Raw genomic sequence first — 18334 nt, 5'->3', positions numbered from 1 at the left:
GGTAATTTAATTCTTAAAAAACAGCATTATTTTTTTAAACAAAATAAACAATTTGGGTGTTTTAGAAAATATGGTACAAAAATTATGAGTTAAAGTGTGATGACTGATTTAGAGTCATCACTCCAGGTATAGTAGTAAAACAATTTTCAATTTCTGATTTTACCTGTAGGATCTTTAAAAGCAGTCATCTCCAGTAGCAAAGAAGTGGCCTCTATATACTGTACATAATGTGGTGCCAAAACAACAAATTGAAGCCAAGGACAGGTTTTCAAGGCAGTTGGAGAAATGTCAACCTGTATGTCTACTATTCCTTAATATGTTGGAAAGAAGTTACTCCAGTGAGAGGGGTCTAAGTTATGAAACATTAATGGCCAGTTCTCTAGACAATATGGTGATTAATATCATGAATGGCATTATTTAAATAAGGACAATGGACTGACCAAAATAACCACAGAAATCATGTTCAAGGACAAGAGATGAACCAACTTTACTATGCAACTTAATTTCTTACCTATTAAGCCCTGAAGTTCTCAAAAATAAAGCTTATCCCCAAACTAGTAACTCAAGCAAATAAGACCTTAACTTCATAAGAGTTTCTGAACAAGAAATTTATCACTAACATACATATGCATCAGAAAAAGGCATTTATAAATAGGAAATGGTCAAATTTCACATTATGCAAAACCACAGTATTTACTTTCTGTAACATCTATTTGTGATTTAAAAAAAAGAGAACAAACAAGTTAAACATTTAACTTCTGATTTTTGCAAAACAATACAATAACATGGGCAACAGAACATAAAACCAAATATACAAAACATTATACTACTGAGTAACAAGACAACATAAGGGGCCCGGAAATGTACATAAAGAGAAGTAAACAATTACTGTACATAAACATCTCGGTTTAATTCAACACAAATCTCATTAAAGTGTATAAAAGCTTTAATTTAATTTCTGACCAAATTACAAATACCCGTTCAAGATACCTGTGGATTAAATACCACAATTTGCAGTGCTTTATTGTATATCTTACTTGTTTTAGGACATTTTAACTAGAGTCCTATCCAGCTGGAGCTTTCAATTTAGAGGCAATTTATTCCTATTATAAAAATTCACATTGTATTCCTTGAGTCCTGTTGTGATTTCTGAGTCCTTCAGAACGTACTTTACAGGAGGATAACCGACTTCACCTGTAGTTTTCTTTTAAACGGCATTTTGCAGCTTTGGAGATATCAATGCACAACAGTTATTTAAAGTGAATCAAATGTAAGTCTGCATTTTGAACCCCCCATTACTTAAACCTGCCAGGCAAAAGAAAGTGACTCAGTTCAGCTAGTCAGTAAGGCTTGGTGTGATAATACATGGTGACAAAATCACACTTCTCTGCAGCAAAGTCAACACAATGCTCAACTACTGTATACCCCATATTAACACATAGAGGTTAATTCAATGCTGAGAAGTAGAAAAAAGGTTTTTTGCTGTCGATACTTCTCAGGTCCAGGGGATGGCAAAAATATGTGCGGATATAAAGCAAACTCACAAAGCACAGAACATTTGAGAATGGGCAGATGACAAAGAGTGTCCAAATTAATGGAGAGCTGCAGAAAAGGTGTGGAAAGATGAAATCTCTAAATTAAGAGGTTCTACAAAGGAGGAAAGTGTGATCCAGGTTTAATGATGATTCTTGGCTTTAGCTTTCTTTCTGGAAGCCTTGCAAAGGGACACAGGCAGAAAGATCAGTGTACATCATGAGAAGTGAAATGGGGAAACAATCTGCATAGAGAAACCTTTGATCCTCTCTGCTCTGACAGTGATGTTTCCTAATAAATTAAGCAAGTCACCTAATGTTTTGTGAATGTAAATGGCAGTGCACTTTCTGCAAGAGATGCAGTAAATGAGATTGCTGGCTAAGCACAATGCTCTCTGGCTGGTCTTGGAATGGGCTCAGGTTTGTGTGCAGTCCTGGATATAGATGCAGGTGCTGCAGGGATTTCTGACATGGGTAAGTGGCTCAAGGGACTTAAGGAAACGGAGGCTGTGGAGCTGTGACTGGGCTGTCCGTGTTATGAGATGATTAAATGATTGTGGGGAAAAAGGTTTCTGTTGCAGAGTCCTCCTGTACAATGGCCTTGGGCCTACTACCACCCCTGTTTCATTCTCCAGACCGATTATTATATCTGACCTGTTGTGTAAATCGACCCCTGTAATTTACGAGCTACTTCAATGATGCATGAGATCTCAACTCAAAAATCCACAGAAATAATTTTGAATATCTCCACCCCTTCTAGTCTGTCTTGAATCTGTTATGCAACACACACAAACGAATGTTTAAATGAATAAAGCCAATTTAACACATTTAGTATTTTATAATTCTCTTGGTTTACAAAATAAATTATCGGTAAAACATCAGCTAACAATAATGCAAGACCAAAAATTAAGTACCTAAAAAGGGGGAAGTATTACAACACTGTAGTCATATCATGGTAAACATGATGAGCCCGACAGGAGGCTCAGTATGAGACATTTATTTTCATTTTACTTAAAATGTTTTTCGACTGACGGCACTGACGTTTCACTGACGACTCAAGTGCTTTGGGGCTACGTATCCACAAACAGCCTAGTCTTATTACAATTGCTTTAAGAGACATATTGCAATTGAACTATTAAAATATTTTATCCTTCATAATAAATTACTGATAACAGGAATAAATACTTTAAAACCATCTAAAAAATAAATAGAACATTAAATTTAAATGTGGCAGAATAGTTAGCATTCACAGCTGAGAACAGTCCGAGTTCACAATAGTCATTAGAATAATGAAGCACATGTGGTTCGTTAAGCAGTCATGGTTTTAAGGATAGTGGGATCTGAATGTGCCAAAACCTGAAGTAAAATGCTCCAAATAAGCTTGTTAAGATGTACTGCACCTGCTGACGTGTACAGGCCACATCTACCATACAGTATGTGGATTTAATTCACTATACGTTACGTTAATGAAAGTGGCTGTATACCCTCTGTATGTTGGAAAACAACTGAACTGCTAATAAATGTCTTTAACAGTACATAAAAAGTGCATTTTCTGCATGATCTGAAAAAAAGCATTTGAGTCCGAATAGCCATCTCAGGACTACAAAACACAAAGAACATAAAAGGTATAAAATGCAACCTTAATTTACACTTTTAAGTATTGTATAACCAGCTATGGTACAGATTGTAAACTAACGTTAAAAAATAAAGCAGTACGAGGCTGAATTGCTTCTGTACATATATAAAAAAATCTGCAGTTTCTTCAGTGCCTCACTGCCCCTTAGAACAACTTCACAACCACCAAAAAAAGCACGTTTCCGCGATGTCCAAAATTGTTCTCCAGAAATATGGAAAGTTCCTGTGCGTCGCTTGTTACCTCCTCGTTCCGGGGCTGTCAGAGCCCGGAGGTCGCCGGCGGGGCTGTTTAGTTTCGTTGGGCCTGTTCGTGAGCAGTCAGCTGCAGGACAGCCAGAAGAAACACAGCCACGCCGAGCAGCCTCTTCACCAGGGCCGAGCTGTCCTTCGGGATGGCCACCTGGGCCAAGTCGTTGGTAATCTGGGAGATCTCATGTGCCACGCACACAAAAATAAAGGTACTGATCACAATGTTGAGCATGGGGTAGCCAGGCACAAGAACTAAGATCCCCTTGGTGTCTGCAGCCAGCCATATATGGTACTGACAGATAAAGAGCTGGAATAAGAAGAGACAGACGATCAGAGGCAAATTTAAGAACTTCAGGTGGGTAGCTGCGTCAGCATGCGTAGGCTGCAAAGGAACAAGTAATAGGTTTATTCCATGCTGAAAAAAAGAAGAAAGAAGGAAAACACAATGTTTCGGCCGTGGAGCCTTCTTCAGCGTTGTGTTTTCTTTCTTTCTTCTTTTTTTCAGCATGGAATAAATTTAAGAACTGCCTAATGATTCTCATTGCATTCATAGATCTTCGGCAAACAGGCCCTGCCTGTGATAACTTAGTTTCTAAAGAATTAAGGAGGTCTTTGACAATGGAAACTGTTCCAAATATGTTGTGGAAAAACATTTCAATTAAAACTGCTTGTTGCTCTAGTCAATTAAAAAAAAGCACTGCTTGAGTTCTGCAATCAAGGCGTTGCGAGTTTGAGCCTGGAGGCACCTAGAGAAGGGGGACACGCCAGGTGCAGAAGTGTGACTGCCTGAGCGCCACTGAGGGGAGGGCAGGCTGGGATCGTTTTTCAAGGCTCTTTTGGCTCCCAGAGAACAGCCACTCTGGAGTCTTCCTGGGTGCCTCTGCAGGTTCGTGGTGAGTTACTATTCCTAAAAAAAGTACTCCTCAGACCTATGACTGAGGAGTCATAGGTCTGACTTAAAGTTTCTGAAAATTTAACAATTACCTCCTACGCGGTTCACAATTATGACGTGTTTCTTACCTCTAGAGAAATCTTGCCAAACCACGCAAAGAATGAACTATACAAAGAGCGGGCATAACCAGGAATGTTCCTGATTAGAATGAAGGCTAGAATCTGCAAGAAACAAAAGAAAGCTAGTTTCTGAAATATATAGTTGTATGCAAAAATATGGGCACCCCTAAAAAATTCCTAAAGCAAGAACAGAAAGACTGTTAGCTGGCTACAAGAAATGTTTGGAGGCTGTGATTTCTACCAAAGGGGGTGTTACTAAGTACTGACTGAAAACCAAACTTTTGCACATGCCACATTTACGGTTTTATTTTTTTCAATCTGTTAAATTCAGCAAATAAATAGTAACTGCATCTGCAGAAATATGTCAAGTTTATGTTTGTTCACTGCAGAGGTTGTGTTAACTTCTTTTTTACTTAGAAAATCAACAAAACATGTAATTTGGCCAGGAGTGTCCAAACATTTGCATACAACTTTACTGAAGGAAAAACATTTCCTATGTTAGACAGACTGATTCCTATAAAATAAAAAATAAAAAATAAAATAAAAGAGTAAACTAAGCAAACCAACATAGAAAACACAGTGACCAACAGCAGGATTGAAAAATCTGTAGTGTCAAACAATAGATGACTATTTTCTCTATATTTAGTTTCTGTCTTTTTTAAATTAGATTTTGTAGACGATATACCAATTAAACATTTTTCTTAAACTTTTTAACCAATTAAACTTTTCAATTGCATACATAATTAACATGCATTTCACTTGATATGCTTTTCTGCACTACTCAACGTCACGCAATAGAAAGTTATTATAAACACTACTATAATATACAGTAGAACAGGACGCATGGCATGGTGCAAACACGATGTGTTTCAGAGACTGTTTTTGAATTTCTCTATGAATACTTCATCAAATTTCACCAAAAACTTTAAAGGTAAACATTACCTGTACCACTGATATATACGGATGCAATTCATTGCACTCAGTCTTATCTTTACAACTGCTTGCCCATATGGAATATGTCTGCAATAAACAAACATGATGTTAAAAAAAATGAAAACACAACCTCAGCTTCACATACTGGACAAGCAATATGCAATGACAATGGTCACAAAATCAGAAGAGCCCTGAGTATTTTCATCTTAAGGCTTGTTGCAAAATAGAATAGCTTCATTTTGTAAATACAGGACTGTATACATTTCTACATGCAGATAAACACAGAAATAGGAATTGTGTCTAACTGCATAGAGTTTGGTACAATCCTGACATAAGTAGTATAGACATTACAATAAAAAGACTGTAGGAACATAAATTGACCACTACAGTATATCAAAATTAAAATCAATGCAGAATAAATATGCAGACAAACATAACATAAGAATTGCCTTTTTTAAAAAATGCAGTTAAAGTCTTTCTATAGCAGGAAAACAAACTATAGCAAGGATATACAGTATTTGTAAAGAAGGAGAAGTTCAAGAGGATGAAACCAGTCTCCCTACTTTAATATAAGCTTACCAGAAAAGAAACTACGGAAACGAAGAGCAAACAGTTGGACACTCTGTTGGAAAACAGTGGTTCCCCTTTGCCTTCTGAAAGCACCTGACATTTCTGTAGCACGAGGTACACAAATGCAAACAGCATTCCATGGAATACAGCCTGAAAAAGATTTGGTTAAGTTTAAGTAGGGAGCAGCTTCAGCATGCGTAGGCTGCAAAGGAACAAGTAAAGGTTTATTCCATGCTGAAAAGAGAAGAAAGGAAACACAATGTTTGGGCTGTGGAGCCTTCTTCTTCCCACCCAAAGAAGGCTCCACAGCCGAAACGGTGTTTCCTTTCTTTTCTTTTCAGCATGGAATAAACCTTTAATTGTTCCTTTGGTTAAGTTTGTCAGGATTTATACTTGGCACTGTAAACAATCACAGTCAAACCATACACTGTATAGGTCTGCTTAACACAGTAATACAAAGGTTTGCCAATATGGAATTCCCCCCAAAAATCAGAAACATTTCAAATTTATCTAAGTCTAAACGTAACATGGAAAAAAATACGTACAAAACGATCCAGCTTCCACCTAAACCACCATTCGTGGCTGCTCCCATGCAATTCAAAGAGCTTCGATATTGGCCAGATGGAGAAAATACTGTTAAAAACACCCTGAAACAAGGAAGAGCAACTCTTAACACAAAGACAATCAGACCAGGGGAAAAAAACAGAAGTAGACACGACAAGAAGGAACAGTGCTGCCAGCAATCTGCTTGTGTTTTGTAAAAATAAAACGGGTAAAAATAAGAGCCATTTTGCTGTATAGACTAAAAATCTATCAGTTTATCTACGTACTGAACAAACGTATGTTACAGGCCAGATAAGAACCCTGTCCAGATCTGATGGGTGATTAGACTGCTCACCTGGATTAATTAATGCTTGTATCTACATCAAGACTTAACTCACCCGTGAATAAGTCAAAAAGCATATGAACAAAAGCAAAGCCAGAAGCTTCAGCAGCAAACCCAAATGCCAGATCCCACTGCCTAAGAAAAGAGATATTATAGTTATATTGCAATATTCTACATTCTGTTCTGTTCATACAATATATAATTAAATGAATGAATGAATTCAATACATCATGAATGACAAATTAAATTTAATTAAAAAACACTGTAAGATCAGAAAGGTGTATCTTTTTTTCTATAACAGACCATTAAACCTTTCTAACAATGTTATTGTGCAGTTTGAAGGAGTAATTACAAATTCTTAATTTCTGTCCATGCTTAATTAAACTACTTTCAGATTTCATTGGAGTTTTTTTGTTGAAACACTCTTAAAACCTTTGCAGAAAACGTGAATCTGGCTTTATAATATAAGCTGTAAATCTGGCACTACAAAGTGGTCAAAGTGTGAACAAAAAAGAATCACGTTCAGTTATTTTCAGGCGTTAAACCACAGTGGTAAAAGAGTGTCTAAGAAAACCAGAACAATATGAAACTTTCTAGGCCTGAAGGCCTCAGCTTTTTTCATCCTAATTCACATAAAATACAACATCCTTTTAGCCCTTTTTCTTAATTCCCTTTTTAACATAAAAGGAAATCATTCACATTTTTTCAAAAAAAATTACCATTTGCTTTTTTCTGCAGAATCTGAGGCCATATGGCTAATGTGACATAGATGACGGCAAACCAGAATGTAACTAACGGCACAAAATAGTAGAACTGATAAGGCCGATCCATCACGAGACACAGCACTACCACAAGGAAGTTCAGCCGGAAGAGGACCTACATTGAAAAGAAACAGAACAAAACCAGGCACCAGTTTAGACAGCCTTGACAAATCCGTTCGATGACACTGCAAGACCCCACCAGGTACTGGATTAACTCATCTGACTCTTCAGTTACTGTACGTTTCAGACCCTGGTGATGAAGGTTATTTAACAAGGACTGGTTAGAGCAAAGACCCAGAACAAGCAGAAGCAAATGGAGGATCAAGGTTGCACACATGACCATTTCGGACAACACTCTAGTTTGGAAGATACCACACACATTTCAGGCAGCTCAAAAACAAGGATCACCAACCAGACTGTGTCAACTGACTAAATAGAGCCAGCAGTCAAGCAGATTCAATCACAGTGGTCTCATCACACTCATCTGAGCCTGAAAGGAGCTCAGACAGCTATAAGGAAGGCAGACAGGTAATACACAAGTAACAAGTAATAGGTTTATTCCATGCTGAAAAAAAGAAGAAAGAGAACACAACGTTTCGGCCGTGGAGCCTTCTTCAGGTGTGAGAGAGACAGGGCAGTAGGCAAAGGTAAAGTAGCGGGAGAACAAAGGTTGGGAGGGAGGAGGAGTGAGAGGCGGGAGCAGGGGACAGAAAGAGAGGCCAATCAAGAGGTGTGAAGTCAGAATGGGTGCAGAGAGGTGTGAAATGAAACTTCCAATGAATGGAGAAAATTTAAAAGAACATTAGTCTGTCGTTAAGGGAAGGGAGAAGGTGTGATCCTAGCTGCAGAATAATTTTAGTTTCGGTGGTCTTTCTGATGTATGAGTTTGGAAAACCGTCTTTGAGAACACAGACGGAGAGATTAGAGTGGTCGTGGCCGTCAGAGGTGAAATGAGAAACAATGGGCTTGGAGAGATCTTTAATCTTTACAGCCCTGACGTGTTCTCTGAAACGGTCTCCGAGTCTCCTTCCTGTTTCTCCAATGTAGATGGCTGGGCATTTACTGCAAGAGATACAGTAAACAAGGTTGCTGGAGGTACAAGATGCTGTCTGGGTGATCCGGAATTGTCCTGAGGGGCCTTGAATGAGTGTGGTGGTGGCTGTGTATTTGCAGGTGATACAGCGAGCTCTGTTGCAAGGGAAAGTGCCTGGTGTGGATGGTTGTTGAGGGCGGTCAAGGGAGCTGTGAACAAGGAGGTTACGCAGATTAGGTGGTCGGCGATATGAGATAATAGGGCGATCAGAAAAGAGGGCCCCAATGGAGGGATCATCCTGTAGGATGGAAAAGTTGTGGTTAATGGTCCTGGGGATAGGAAGTGTGTTAGGGTGGTAAGGAAGCACCAGAGGAATGCGGTTGTTACGGCGGGAGTTCCTGATCGGGTTGATGGTCCGGGGGGTGTTTTTGGCTCGGGCAAGGGCCCTGTCAATCACACTGCTGGGGTATCCTCTGTTGATGAAAAATGAGTACATTTCGAGGGCTTGGTTCTCGAAGTCGATGTCGTCGCTGCATAATCGTCGTAACCTAAGGAACTGTGAAAAAGGAAGAGAGTTTTTAGTGTGGTTGGGGTGAAATGAGCTGTACAGGAGGTAGCTGTGTGAATCCGTGGGTTTGTAATAAACTGAAGTGGACAGTCGGGGGTAGTTGATAGACAAGTGGATGTCTAGAAACGGAAGAGTAGTGGAAGATATGTTAATCGTATATTTGAGGGACGGGTGGAAGTTGGTGAAATGGTGCAGGAAGAACTCAAGCTGATCGTTGGAGCATGTGGCGGCACCGACGCAGTCATCAATATATCGTTTGTAGAGGTCAGGGACATAGCCAGTGTAGGAAGCGAAGAAGCGTTCTTCTACCCAGCCGACAAAAATGTTGGCATAGCTGGGTCCCATTCTGGTGCCCATGGCAACTCCACTGACCTGTTGGTAAAAAAGATTATTGAAAGAGAATGCGTTCAGTGTGAGGACCAATTCTGCAAGGCGTACCAGGGTGTGGGTGGGTGGATCAAGCACTGTGCGTTTGTCCAGCATGTGCTTGAGTGCTGTAAGGCCGTCATTATGGGGAATGACGGTGTACAGAGATGTGATGTCCATGGTAAAAATGTAGCATTCGGTACCCTGAAATTGGAAATCATTAAAAAGTTGGAGCGCGTGGTTGGTGTCTTTGATGTATGAGGGAAGATCTTCAACCAGCGGTCTCATGAGGCTGTCGAGAAAGGCTGAGATGTAAGTAGTTGGACAGTTACATGCTGATACGATGGGGCGTCCAGGGGTGTCCGGTTTGTGGATTTTGGGGAGGAGGTAAAATTGAGATACCTGTGGATGTTCCATGATGAGCCGGTTTGCCTCCTGGGGGAGCTCATTACTGCTGATAAGAAGAGAAATGGTGGATACCACTTCCTTTTGGTAGTCAGTGGTAGGGTCCTGTTGGAGAGGGAGGTAGGCAGAAGTGTCAGTTAGTTGTCTAGAGGCTTCAGAGATGTATAGATCCTTACGCCACACCACAACAGCGCCTCCTTTGTCCGCTGGTTTGATGACGATATCATCCCTGTTGCGGAGAGACTGGAGCGCCTGATTTTCTCCTTGGGTGAGGTTAGACCTATGTTTACTGGGTATAGAGAGTGCCTTGGGAGCTTGATTAGTGCATTGGTTGATGAAATAATCAACTGGTGGAAAACGGCCAGAGGAGGGAGTCCAACAGCTCTGTTTGGGATTAATGTTGTTAATGACATCAATAACCGGGTTGTTATCAGCTGCCTGTGAAGAGGAATTGTCGGCAAAATGTGCTCTGAGACGGATCCTGCGGTAAAAGCGGTTAAGGTCGACATTGGTCTGGGGGATGTCCAGCTTCCTGGGAACTGGTACAAAACTGAGCCCTTTGCTGAGGAGGGATCGCTCATCCTGTGAAAGGGAAAGGTCAGAAGGTATGGTGACAACAAGGTTAGGGTTGGTGAGGGTGTTCGGGGTGTTGATGGTTTTCTTCTGTAGAAGATGACTGAGTTTTTTGTCCTTCTCTGTAGTGAGAAACTGGTAGAGTTTAGAGTTGAGAGATCTAATGAGGTTAGTTATGAAGGGAAGATGATGTGGAGCTGTAAGCCGTATAAATTCCTTAGCCTCTTTGATGTTGTTGTCGGAAAGGATAATCTGTTTTTTGAGGGAGAAAATGGTAGAGAGCATTAGTTTCCTAGAAAATTGTTTTAGAAGTCTCTGAGTGTTACTCTGGGTGGTATCAGAGTCAAAAGAAAAGGTATTAAATTTAAGGCAAAATCCTTTAGGGATGATATTATGTCGACGACATCTGTAAAGGAATAGAAGGTGGTTAGAAAGCCTGGTCTTGGAACAGATAGCTGTGAAGAGACGGAATGCTGGTTTAGTGAGAGAAGAGGGCAAGTGGCCCAGGGAGGAAGAGAAGGTATGACGAAGAGATCTAGAAAGAGATTTGGAGGAAGGCATAGTGGGTCGCAGCAGCTGTAGGTGGTAGTAGTTCAGGTGGGTAGCTGCGTCAGCATGCGTAGGCTGCAAAGGAACAAGTAATAGGTTTATTCCATGCTGAAAAAAAGAAGAAAGAGAACACAACGTTTCGGCCGTGGAGCCTTCTTCAGGTGTGAGAGAGACAGGGCAGTAGGCAAAGGTAAAGTAGCGGGAGAACAAAGGTTGGGAGGGAGGAGGAGTGAGAGGCGGGAGCAGGGGACAGAAAGAGAGGCCAATCAAGAGGTGTGAAGTCAGAATGGGTGCAGAGAGGTGTGAAATGAAACTTCCAATGAATGGAGAAAATTTAAAAGAACATTAGTCTGTCGTTAAGGGAAGGGAGAAGGTGTGATCCTAGCTGCAGAATAATTTTAGTTTCGGTGGTCTTTCTGATGTATGAGTTTGGAAAACCGTCTTTGAGAACACAGACGGAGAGATTAGAGTGGTCGTGGCCGTCAGAGGTGAAATGAGAAACAATGGGCTTGGAGAGATCTTTAATCTTTACAGCCCTGACGTGTTCTCTGAAACGGTCTCCGAGTCTCCTTCCTGTTTCTCCAATGTAGATGGCTGGGCATTTACTGCAAGAGATACAGTAAACAAGGTTGCTGGAGGTACAAGATGCTGTCTGGGTGATCCGGAATTGTCCTGAGGGGCCTTGAATGAGTGTGGTGGTGGCTGTGTATTTGCAGGTGATACAGCGAGCTCTGTTGCAAGGGAAAGTGCCTGGTGTGGATGGTTGTTGAGGGCGGTCAAGGGAGCTGTGAACAAGGAGGTTACGCAGATTAGGTGGTCGGCGATATGAGATAATAGGGCGATCAGAAAAGAGGGCCCCAATGGAGGGATCATCCTGTAGGATGGAAAAGTTGTGGTTAATGGTCCTGGGGATAGGAAGTGTGTTAGGGTGGTAAGGAAGCACCAGAGGAATGCGGTTGTTACGGCGGGAGTTCCTGATCGGGTTGATGGTCCGGGGGGTGTTTTTGGCTCGGGCAAGGGCCCTGTCAATCACACTGCTGGGGTATCCTCTGTTGATGAAAAATGAGTACATTTCGAGGGCTTGGTTCTCGAAGTCGATGTCGTCGCTGCATAATCGTCGTAACCTAAGGAACTGTGAAAAAGGAAGAGAGTTTTTAGTGTGGTTGGGGTGAAATGAGCTGTACAGGAGGTAGCTGTGTGAATCCGTGGGTTTGTAATAAACTGAAGTGGACAGTCGGGGGTAGTTGATAGACAAGTGGATGTCTAGAAACGGAAGAGTAGTGGAAGATATGTTAATCGTATATTTGAGGGACGGGTGGAAGTTGGTGAAATGGTGCAGGAAGAACTCAAGCTGATCGTTGGAGCATGTGGCGGCACCGACGCAGTCATCAATATATCGTTTGTAGAGGTCAGGGACATAGCCAGTGTAGGAAGCGAAGAAGCGTTCTTCTACCCAGCCGACAAAAATGTTGGCATAGCTGGGTCCCATTCTGGTGCCCATGGCAACTCCACTGACCTGTTGGTAAAAAAGATTATTGAAAGAGAATGCGTTCAGTGTGAGGACCAATTCTGCAAGGCGTACCAGGGTGTGGGTGGGTGGATCAAGCACTGTGCGTTTGTCCAGCATGTGCTTGAGTGCTGTAAGGCCGTCATTATGGGGAATGACGGTGTACAGAGATGTGATGTCCATGGTAAAAATGTAGCATTCGGTACCCTGAAATTGGAAATCATTAAAAAGTTGGAGCGCGTGGTTGGTGTCTTTGATGTATGAGGGAAGATCTTCAACCAGCGGTCTCATGAGGCTGTCGAGAAAGGCTGAGATGTAAGTAGTTGGACAGTTACATGCTGATACGATGGGGCGTCCAGGGGTGTCCGGTTTGTGGATTTTGGGGAGGAGGTAAAATTGAGATACCTGTGGATGTTCCATGATGAGCCGGTTTGCCTCCTGGGGGAGCTCATTACTGCTGATAAGAAGAGAAATGGTGGATACCACTTCCTTTTGGTAGTCAGTGGTAGGGTCCTGTTGGAGAGGGAGGTAGGCAGAAGTGTCAGTTAGTTGTCTAGAGGCTTCAGAGATGTATAGATCCTTACGCCACACCACAACAGCGCCTCCTTTGTCCGCTGGTTTGATGACGATATCATCCCTGTTGCGGAGAGACTGGAGCGCCTGATTTTCTCCTTGGGTGAGGTTAGACCTATGTTTACTGGGTATAGAGAGTGCCTTGGGAGCTTGATTAGTGCATTGGTTGATGAAATAATCAACTGGTGGAAAACGGCCAGAGGAGGGAGTCCAACAGCTCTGTTTGGGATTAATGTTGTTAATGACATCAATAACCGGGTTGTTATCAGCTGCCTGTGAAGAGGAATTGTCGGCAAAATGTGCTCTGAGACGGATCCTGCGGTAAAAGCGGTTAAGGTCGACATTGGTCTGGGGGATGTCCAGCTTCCTGGGAACTGGTACAAAACTGAGCCCTTTGCTGAGGAGGGATCGCTCATCCTGTGAAAGGGAAAGGTCAGAAGGTATGGTGACAACAAGGTTAGGGTTGGTGAGGGTGTTCGGGGTGTTGATGGTTTTCTTCTGTAGAAGATGACTGAGTTTTTTGTCCTTCTCTGTAGTGAGAAACTGGTAGAGTTTAGAGTTGAGAGATCTAATGAGGTTAGTTATGAAGGGAAGATGATGTGGAGCTGTAAGCCGTATAAATTCCTTAGCCTCTTTGATGTTGTTGTCGGAAAGGATAATCTGTTTTTTGAGGGAGAAAATGGTAGAGAGCATTAGTTTCCTAGAAAATTGTTTTAGAAGTCTCTGAGTGTTACTCTGGGTGGTATCAGAGTCAAAAGAAAAGGTATTAAATTTAAGGCAAAATCCTTTAGGGATGATATTATGTCGACGACATCTGTAAAGGAATAGAAGGTGGTTAGAAAGCCTGGTCTTGGAACAGATAGCTGTGAAGAGACGGAATGCTGGTTTAGTGAGAGAAGAGGGCAAGTGGCCCAGGGAGGAAGAGAAGGTATGACGAAGAGATCTAGAAAGAGATTTGGAGGAAGGCATAGTGGGTCGCAGCAGCTGTAGGTGGTAGTAGTTCAGGTGGGTAGCTGCGTCAGCATGCGTAGGCTGCAAAGGAACAAGTAATAGGTTTATTCCATGCTGAAAAAAAGAAGAAAGAGAACACAACGTTTCGGCCGTGGAGCCTTCTTCAGGTGTGAGAGAGACAGGGCAGTAGGCAAAGGTAAAGTAGCGGGAGAACAAAGGTTGGGAGGGAGGAGGAGTGAGAGGCGGGAGCAGGGGACAGAAAGAGAGGCCAATCAAGAGGTGTGAAGTCAGAATGGGTGCAGAGAGGTGTGAAATGAAACTTCCAATGAATGGAGAAAATTTAAAAGAACATTAGTCTGTCGTTAAGGGAAGGGAGAAGGTGTGATCCTAGCTGCAGAATAATTTTAGTTTCGGTGGTCTTTCTGATGTATGAGTTTGGAAAACCGTCTTTGAGAACACAGACGGAGAGATTAGAGTGGTCGTGGCCGTCAGAGGTGAAATGAGAAACAATGGGCTTGGAGAGATCTTTAATCTTTACAGCCCTGACGTGTTCTCTGAAACGGTCTCCGAGTCTCCTTCCTGTTTCTCCAATGTAGATGGCTGGGCATTTACTGCAAGAGATACAGTAAACAAGGTTGCTGGAGGTACAAGATGCTGTCTGGGTGATCCGGAATTGTCCTGAGGGGCCTTGAATGAGTGTGGTGGTGGCTGTGTATTTGCAGGTGATACAGCGAGCTCTGTTGCAAGGGAAAGTGCCTGGTGTGGATGGTTGTTGAGGGCGGTCAAGGGAGCTGTGAACAAGGAGGTTACGCAGATTAGGTGGTCGGCGATATGAGATAATAGGGCGATCAGAAAAGAGGGCCCCAATGGAGGGATCATCCTGTAGGATGGAAAAGTTGTGGTTAATGGTCCTGGGGATAGGAAGTGTGTTAGGGTGGTAAGGAAGCACCAGAGGAATGCGGTTGTTACGGCGGGAGTTCCTGATCGGGTTGATGGTCCGGGGGGTGTTTTTGGCTCGGGCAAGGGCCCTGTCAATCACACTGCTGGGGTATCCTCTGTTGATGAAAAATGAGTACATTTCGAGGGCTTGGTTCTCGAAGTCGATGTCGTCGCTGCATAATCGTCGTAACCTAAGGAACTGTGAAAAAGGAAGAGAGTTTTTAGTGTGGTTGGGGTGAAATGAGCTGTACAGGAGGTAGCTGTGTGAATCCGTGGGTTTGTAATAAACTGAAGTGGACAGTCGGGGGTAGTTGATAGACAAGTGGATGTCTAGAAACGGAAGAGTAGTGGAAGATATGTTAATCGTATATTTGAGGGACGGGTGGAAGTTGGTGAAATGGTGCAGGAAGAACTCAAGCTGATCGTTGGAGCATGTGGCGGCACCGACGCAGTCATCAATATATCGTTTGTAGAGGTCAGGGACATAGCCAGTGTAGGAAGCGAAGAAGCGTTCTTCTACCCAGCCGACAAAAATGTTGGCATAGCTGGGTCCCATTCTGGTGCCCATGGCAACTCCACTGACCTGTTGGTAAAAAAGATTATTGAAAGAGAATGCGTTCAGTGTGAGGACCAATTCTGCAAGGCGTACCAGGGTGTGGGTGGGTGGATCAAGCACTGTGCGTTTGTCCAGCATGTGCTTGAGTGCTGTAAGGCCGTCATTATGGGGAATGACGGTGTACAGAGATGTGATGTCCATGGTAAAAATGTAGCATTCGGTACCCTGAAATTGGAAATCATTAAAAAGTTGGAGCGCGTGGTTGGTGTCTTTGATGTATGAGGGAAGACACCAACCACGCGCTCCAACTTTTTAATGATTTCCAATTTCAGGGTACCGAATGCTACATTTTTACCATGGACATCACATCTCTGTACACCGTCATTCCCCATAATGACGGCCTTACAGCACTCAAGCACATGCTGGACAAACGCACAGTGCTTGATCCACCCACCCACACCCTGGTACGCCTTGCAGAATTGGTCCTCACACTGAACGCATTCTCTTTCAATAATCTTTTTTACCAACAGGTCAGTGGAGTTGCCATGGGCACCAGAATGGGACCCAGCTATGCCAACATTTTTGTCGGCTGGGTAGAAGAACGCTTCTTCGCTTCCTACACTGGCTATGTCCCTGACCTCTACAAACGATATATTGATGACTGCGTCGGTGCCGCCACATGCTCCAACGATCAGCTTGAGTTCTTCCTGCACCATTTCACCAACTTCCACCCGTCCCTCAAATATACGATTAACATATCTTCCACTACTCTTCCGTTTCTAGACATCCACTTGTCTATCAACTACCCCCGACTGTCCACTTCAGTTTATTACAAACCCACGGATTCACACAGCTACCTCCTGTACAGCTCATTTCACCCCAACCACACTAAAAACTCTCTTCCTTTTTCACAGTTCCTTAGGTTACGACGATTATGCAGCGACGACATCGACTTCGAGAACCAAGCCCTCGAAATGTACTCATTTTTCATCAACAGAGGATACCCCAGCAGTGTGATTGACAGGGCCCTTGCCCGAGCCAAAAACACCCCCCGGACCATCAACCCGATCAGGAACTCCCGCCGTAACAACCGCATTCCTCTGGTGCTTCCTTACCACCCTAACACACTTCCTATCCCCAGGACCATTAACCACAACTTTTCCATCCTACAGGATGATCCCTCCATTGGGGCCCTCTTTTCTGATCGCCCTATTATCTCATATCGCCGACCACCTAATCTGCGTAACCTCCTTGTTCACAGCTCCCTTGACCGCCCTCAACAACCATCCACACCAGGCACTTTCCCTTGCAACAGAGCTCGCTGTATCACCTGCAAATACACAGCCACCACCACACTCATTCAAGGCCCCTCAGGACAATTCCGGATCACCCAGACAGCATCTTGTACCTCCAGCAACCTTGTTTACTGTATCTCTTGCAGTAAATGCCCAGCCATCTACATTGGAGAAACAGGAAGGAGACTCGGAGACCGTTTCAGAGAACACGTCAGGGCTGTAAAGATTAAAGATCTCTCCAAGCCCATTGTTTCTCATTTCACCTCTGACGGCCACGACCACTCTAATCTCTCCGTCTGTGTTCTCAAAGACGGTTTTCCAAACTCATACATCAGAAAGACCACCGAAACTAAAATTATTCTGCAGCTAGGATCACACCTTCTCCCTTCCCTTAACGACAGACTAATGTTCTTTTAAATTTTCTCCATTCATTGGAAGTTTCATTTCACACCTCTCTGCACCCATTCTGACTTCACACCTCTTGATTGGCCTCTCTTTCTGTCCCCTGCTCCCGCCTCTCACTCCTCCTCCCTCCCAACCTTTGTTCTCCCGCTACTTTACCTTTGCCTACTGCCCTGTCTCTCTCACACCTGAAGAAGGCTCCACGGCCGAAACGTTGTGTTCTCTTTCTTCTTTTTTTCAGCATGGAATAAACCTATTACTTGTTCCTTTGCAGCCTACGCATGCTGACGCAGCTACCCACCTGAACTAATACACAAGTAATACACCCCTATGCTTTCCACACAGGTGTAACCATTTAAATACAGAGCGTCACAATATTAAGCTTTTACTAGAACATGCTTTACACTGCAGACAACACGACACATTAAAGTATAAGAAGGAACACACAAATAGAATCTGGTTATCCAACATTTAAAGGTCCGTTTTTTTGTGCACCCTTACGTTTGCTTCACACATTGAGCACACCTGCTCCTCGAACAAGGGAGACATCAGTCAGAAACAGTGAGGTTTGGACAAGCTTTTGCACTTGCTCACAGATACTGGATATTTGGGTTACAACCTCAGCTCAGCTCAGCTCAGTCTTATCATTCCAACACAGTTCTTAACCATCTAAATTAGCTTAACGGCTTAATGGGGCCAATTCAAATGCTTTCCAGGCTCATGGTGGGAGGTAGAAGACAACAGTGTTGCTAGTTTTTTTAGCGTCCCTGGCAGGTCACCTCATTCAATCACTACAGTTCTCAGACTAAAGAAATAAGTGTCAGAACATACATGTAAAGGTCTGTTTACTGACCTCCAGGCCACAACAACATTAATTATGAAAAATGAACTAATGTTTAGTATAATTGAGGAGTAATTATGGGGCACTTTTTGAGAGGTTTACTAAGAGAACAACACCTCATTGGTAGATTGGAGTAATATGGCCATTGGAGTATATCGTGGAATGGCCAGCAGTAAAGCCAAGTCCCTTGCAGTAATTT

At 42.9% G+C, this 18334-nt stretch overlaps 1 protein-coding gene across 1 annotated transcript in view; it reads right to left on the bottom strand.

Annotated features, from left to right (window-relative positions):
- Positions 1 to 462: 462 nt before the first annotated feature.
- The window catches only part of casd1 (CAS1 domain sialic acid O acetyltransferase 1), a 29506-nt gene continuing 11634 nt past the window's right edge, over positions 463 to 18334 (bottom strand). Inside the window, exons 12-18 of the mRNA XM_088929398.1 lie at positions 7536 to 7692; positions 6872 to 6951; positions 6476 to 6577; positions 5940 to 6080; positions 5370 to 5447; positions 4437 to 4529; positions 463 to 3723 (exon numbers count right to left, since the gene is read on the bottom strand). Coding sequence (XP_088785524.1) covers positions 3457 to 3723; positions 4437 to 4529; positions 5370 to 5447; positions 5940 to 6080; positions 6476 to 6577; positions 6872 to 6951; positions 7536 to 7692 — 918 coding nt within the window. The 3' untranslated portion in view covers positions 463 to 3456. The remainder of the gene's footprint in view (positions 3724 to 4436; positions 4530 to 5369; positions 5448 to 5939; positions 6081 to 6475; positions 6578 to 6871; positions 6952 to 7535; positions 7693 to 18334) is intronic.

This window comes from Atractosteus spatula, chromosome 12 (assembly GCF_055471065.1).
Source record: "Atractosteus spatula isolate fAtrSpa1 chromosome 12, fAtrSpa1.hap1, whole genome shotgun sequence".
NCBI classification, from domain to species: Eukaryota; Metazoa; Chordata; class Actinopteri; order Semionotiformes; family Lepisosteidae; genus Atractosteus; species Atractosteus spatula.
This window is presented reverse-complemented; position numbering and strand designations above follow the sequence as displayed.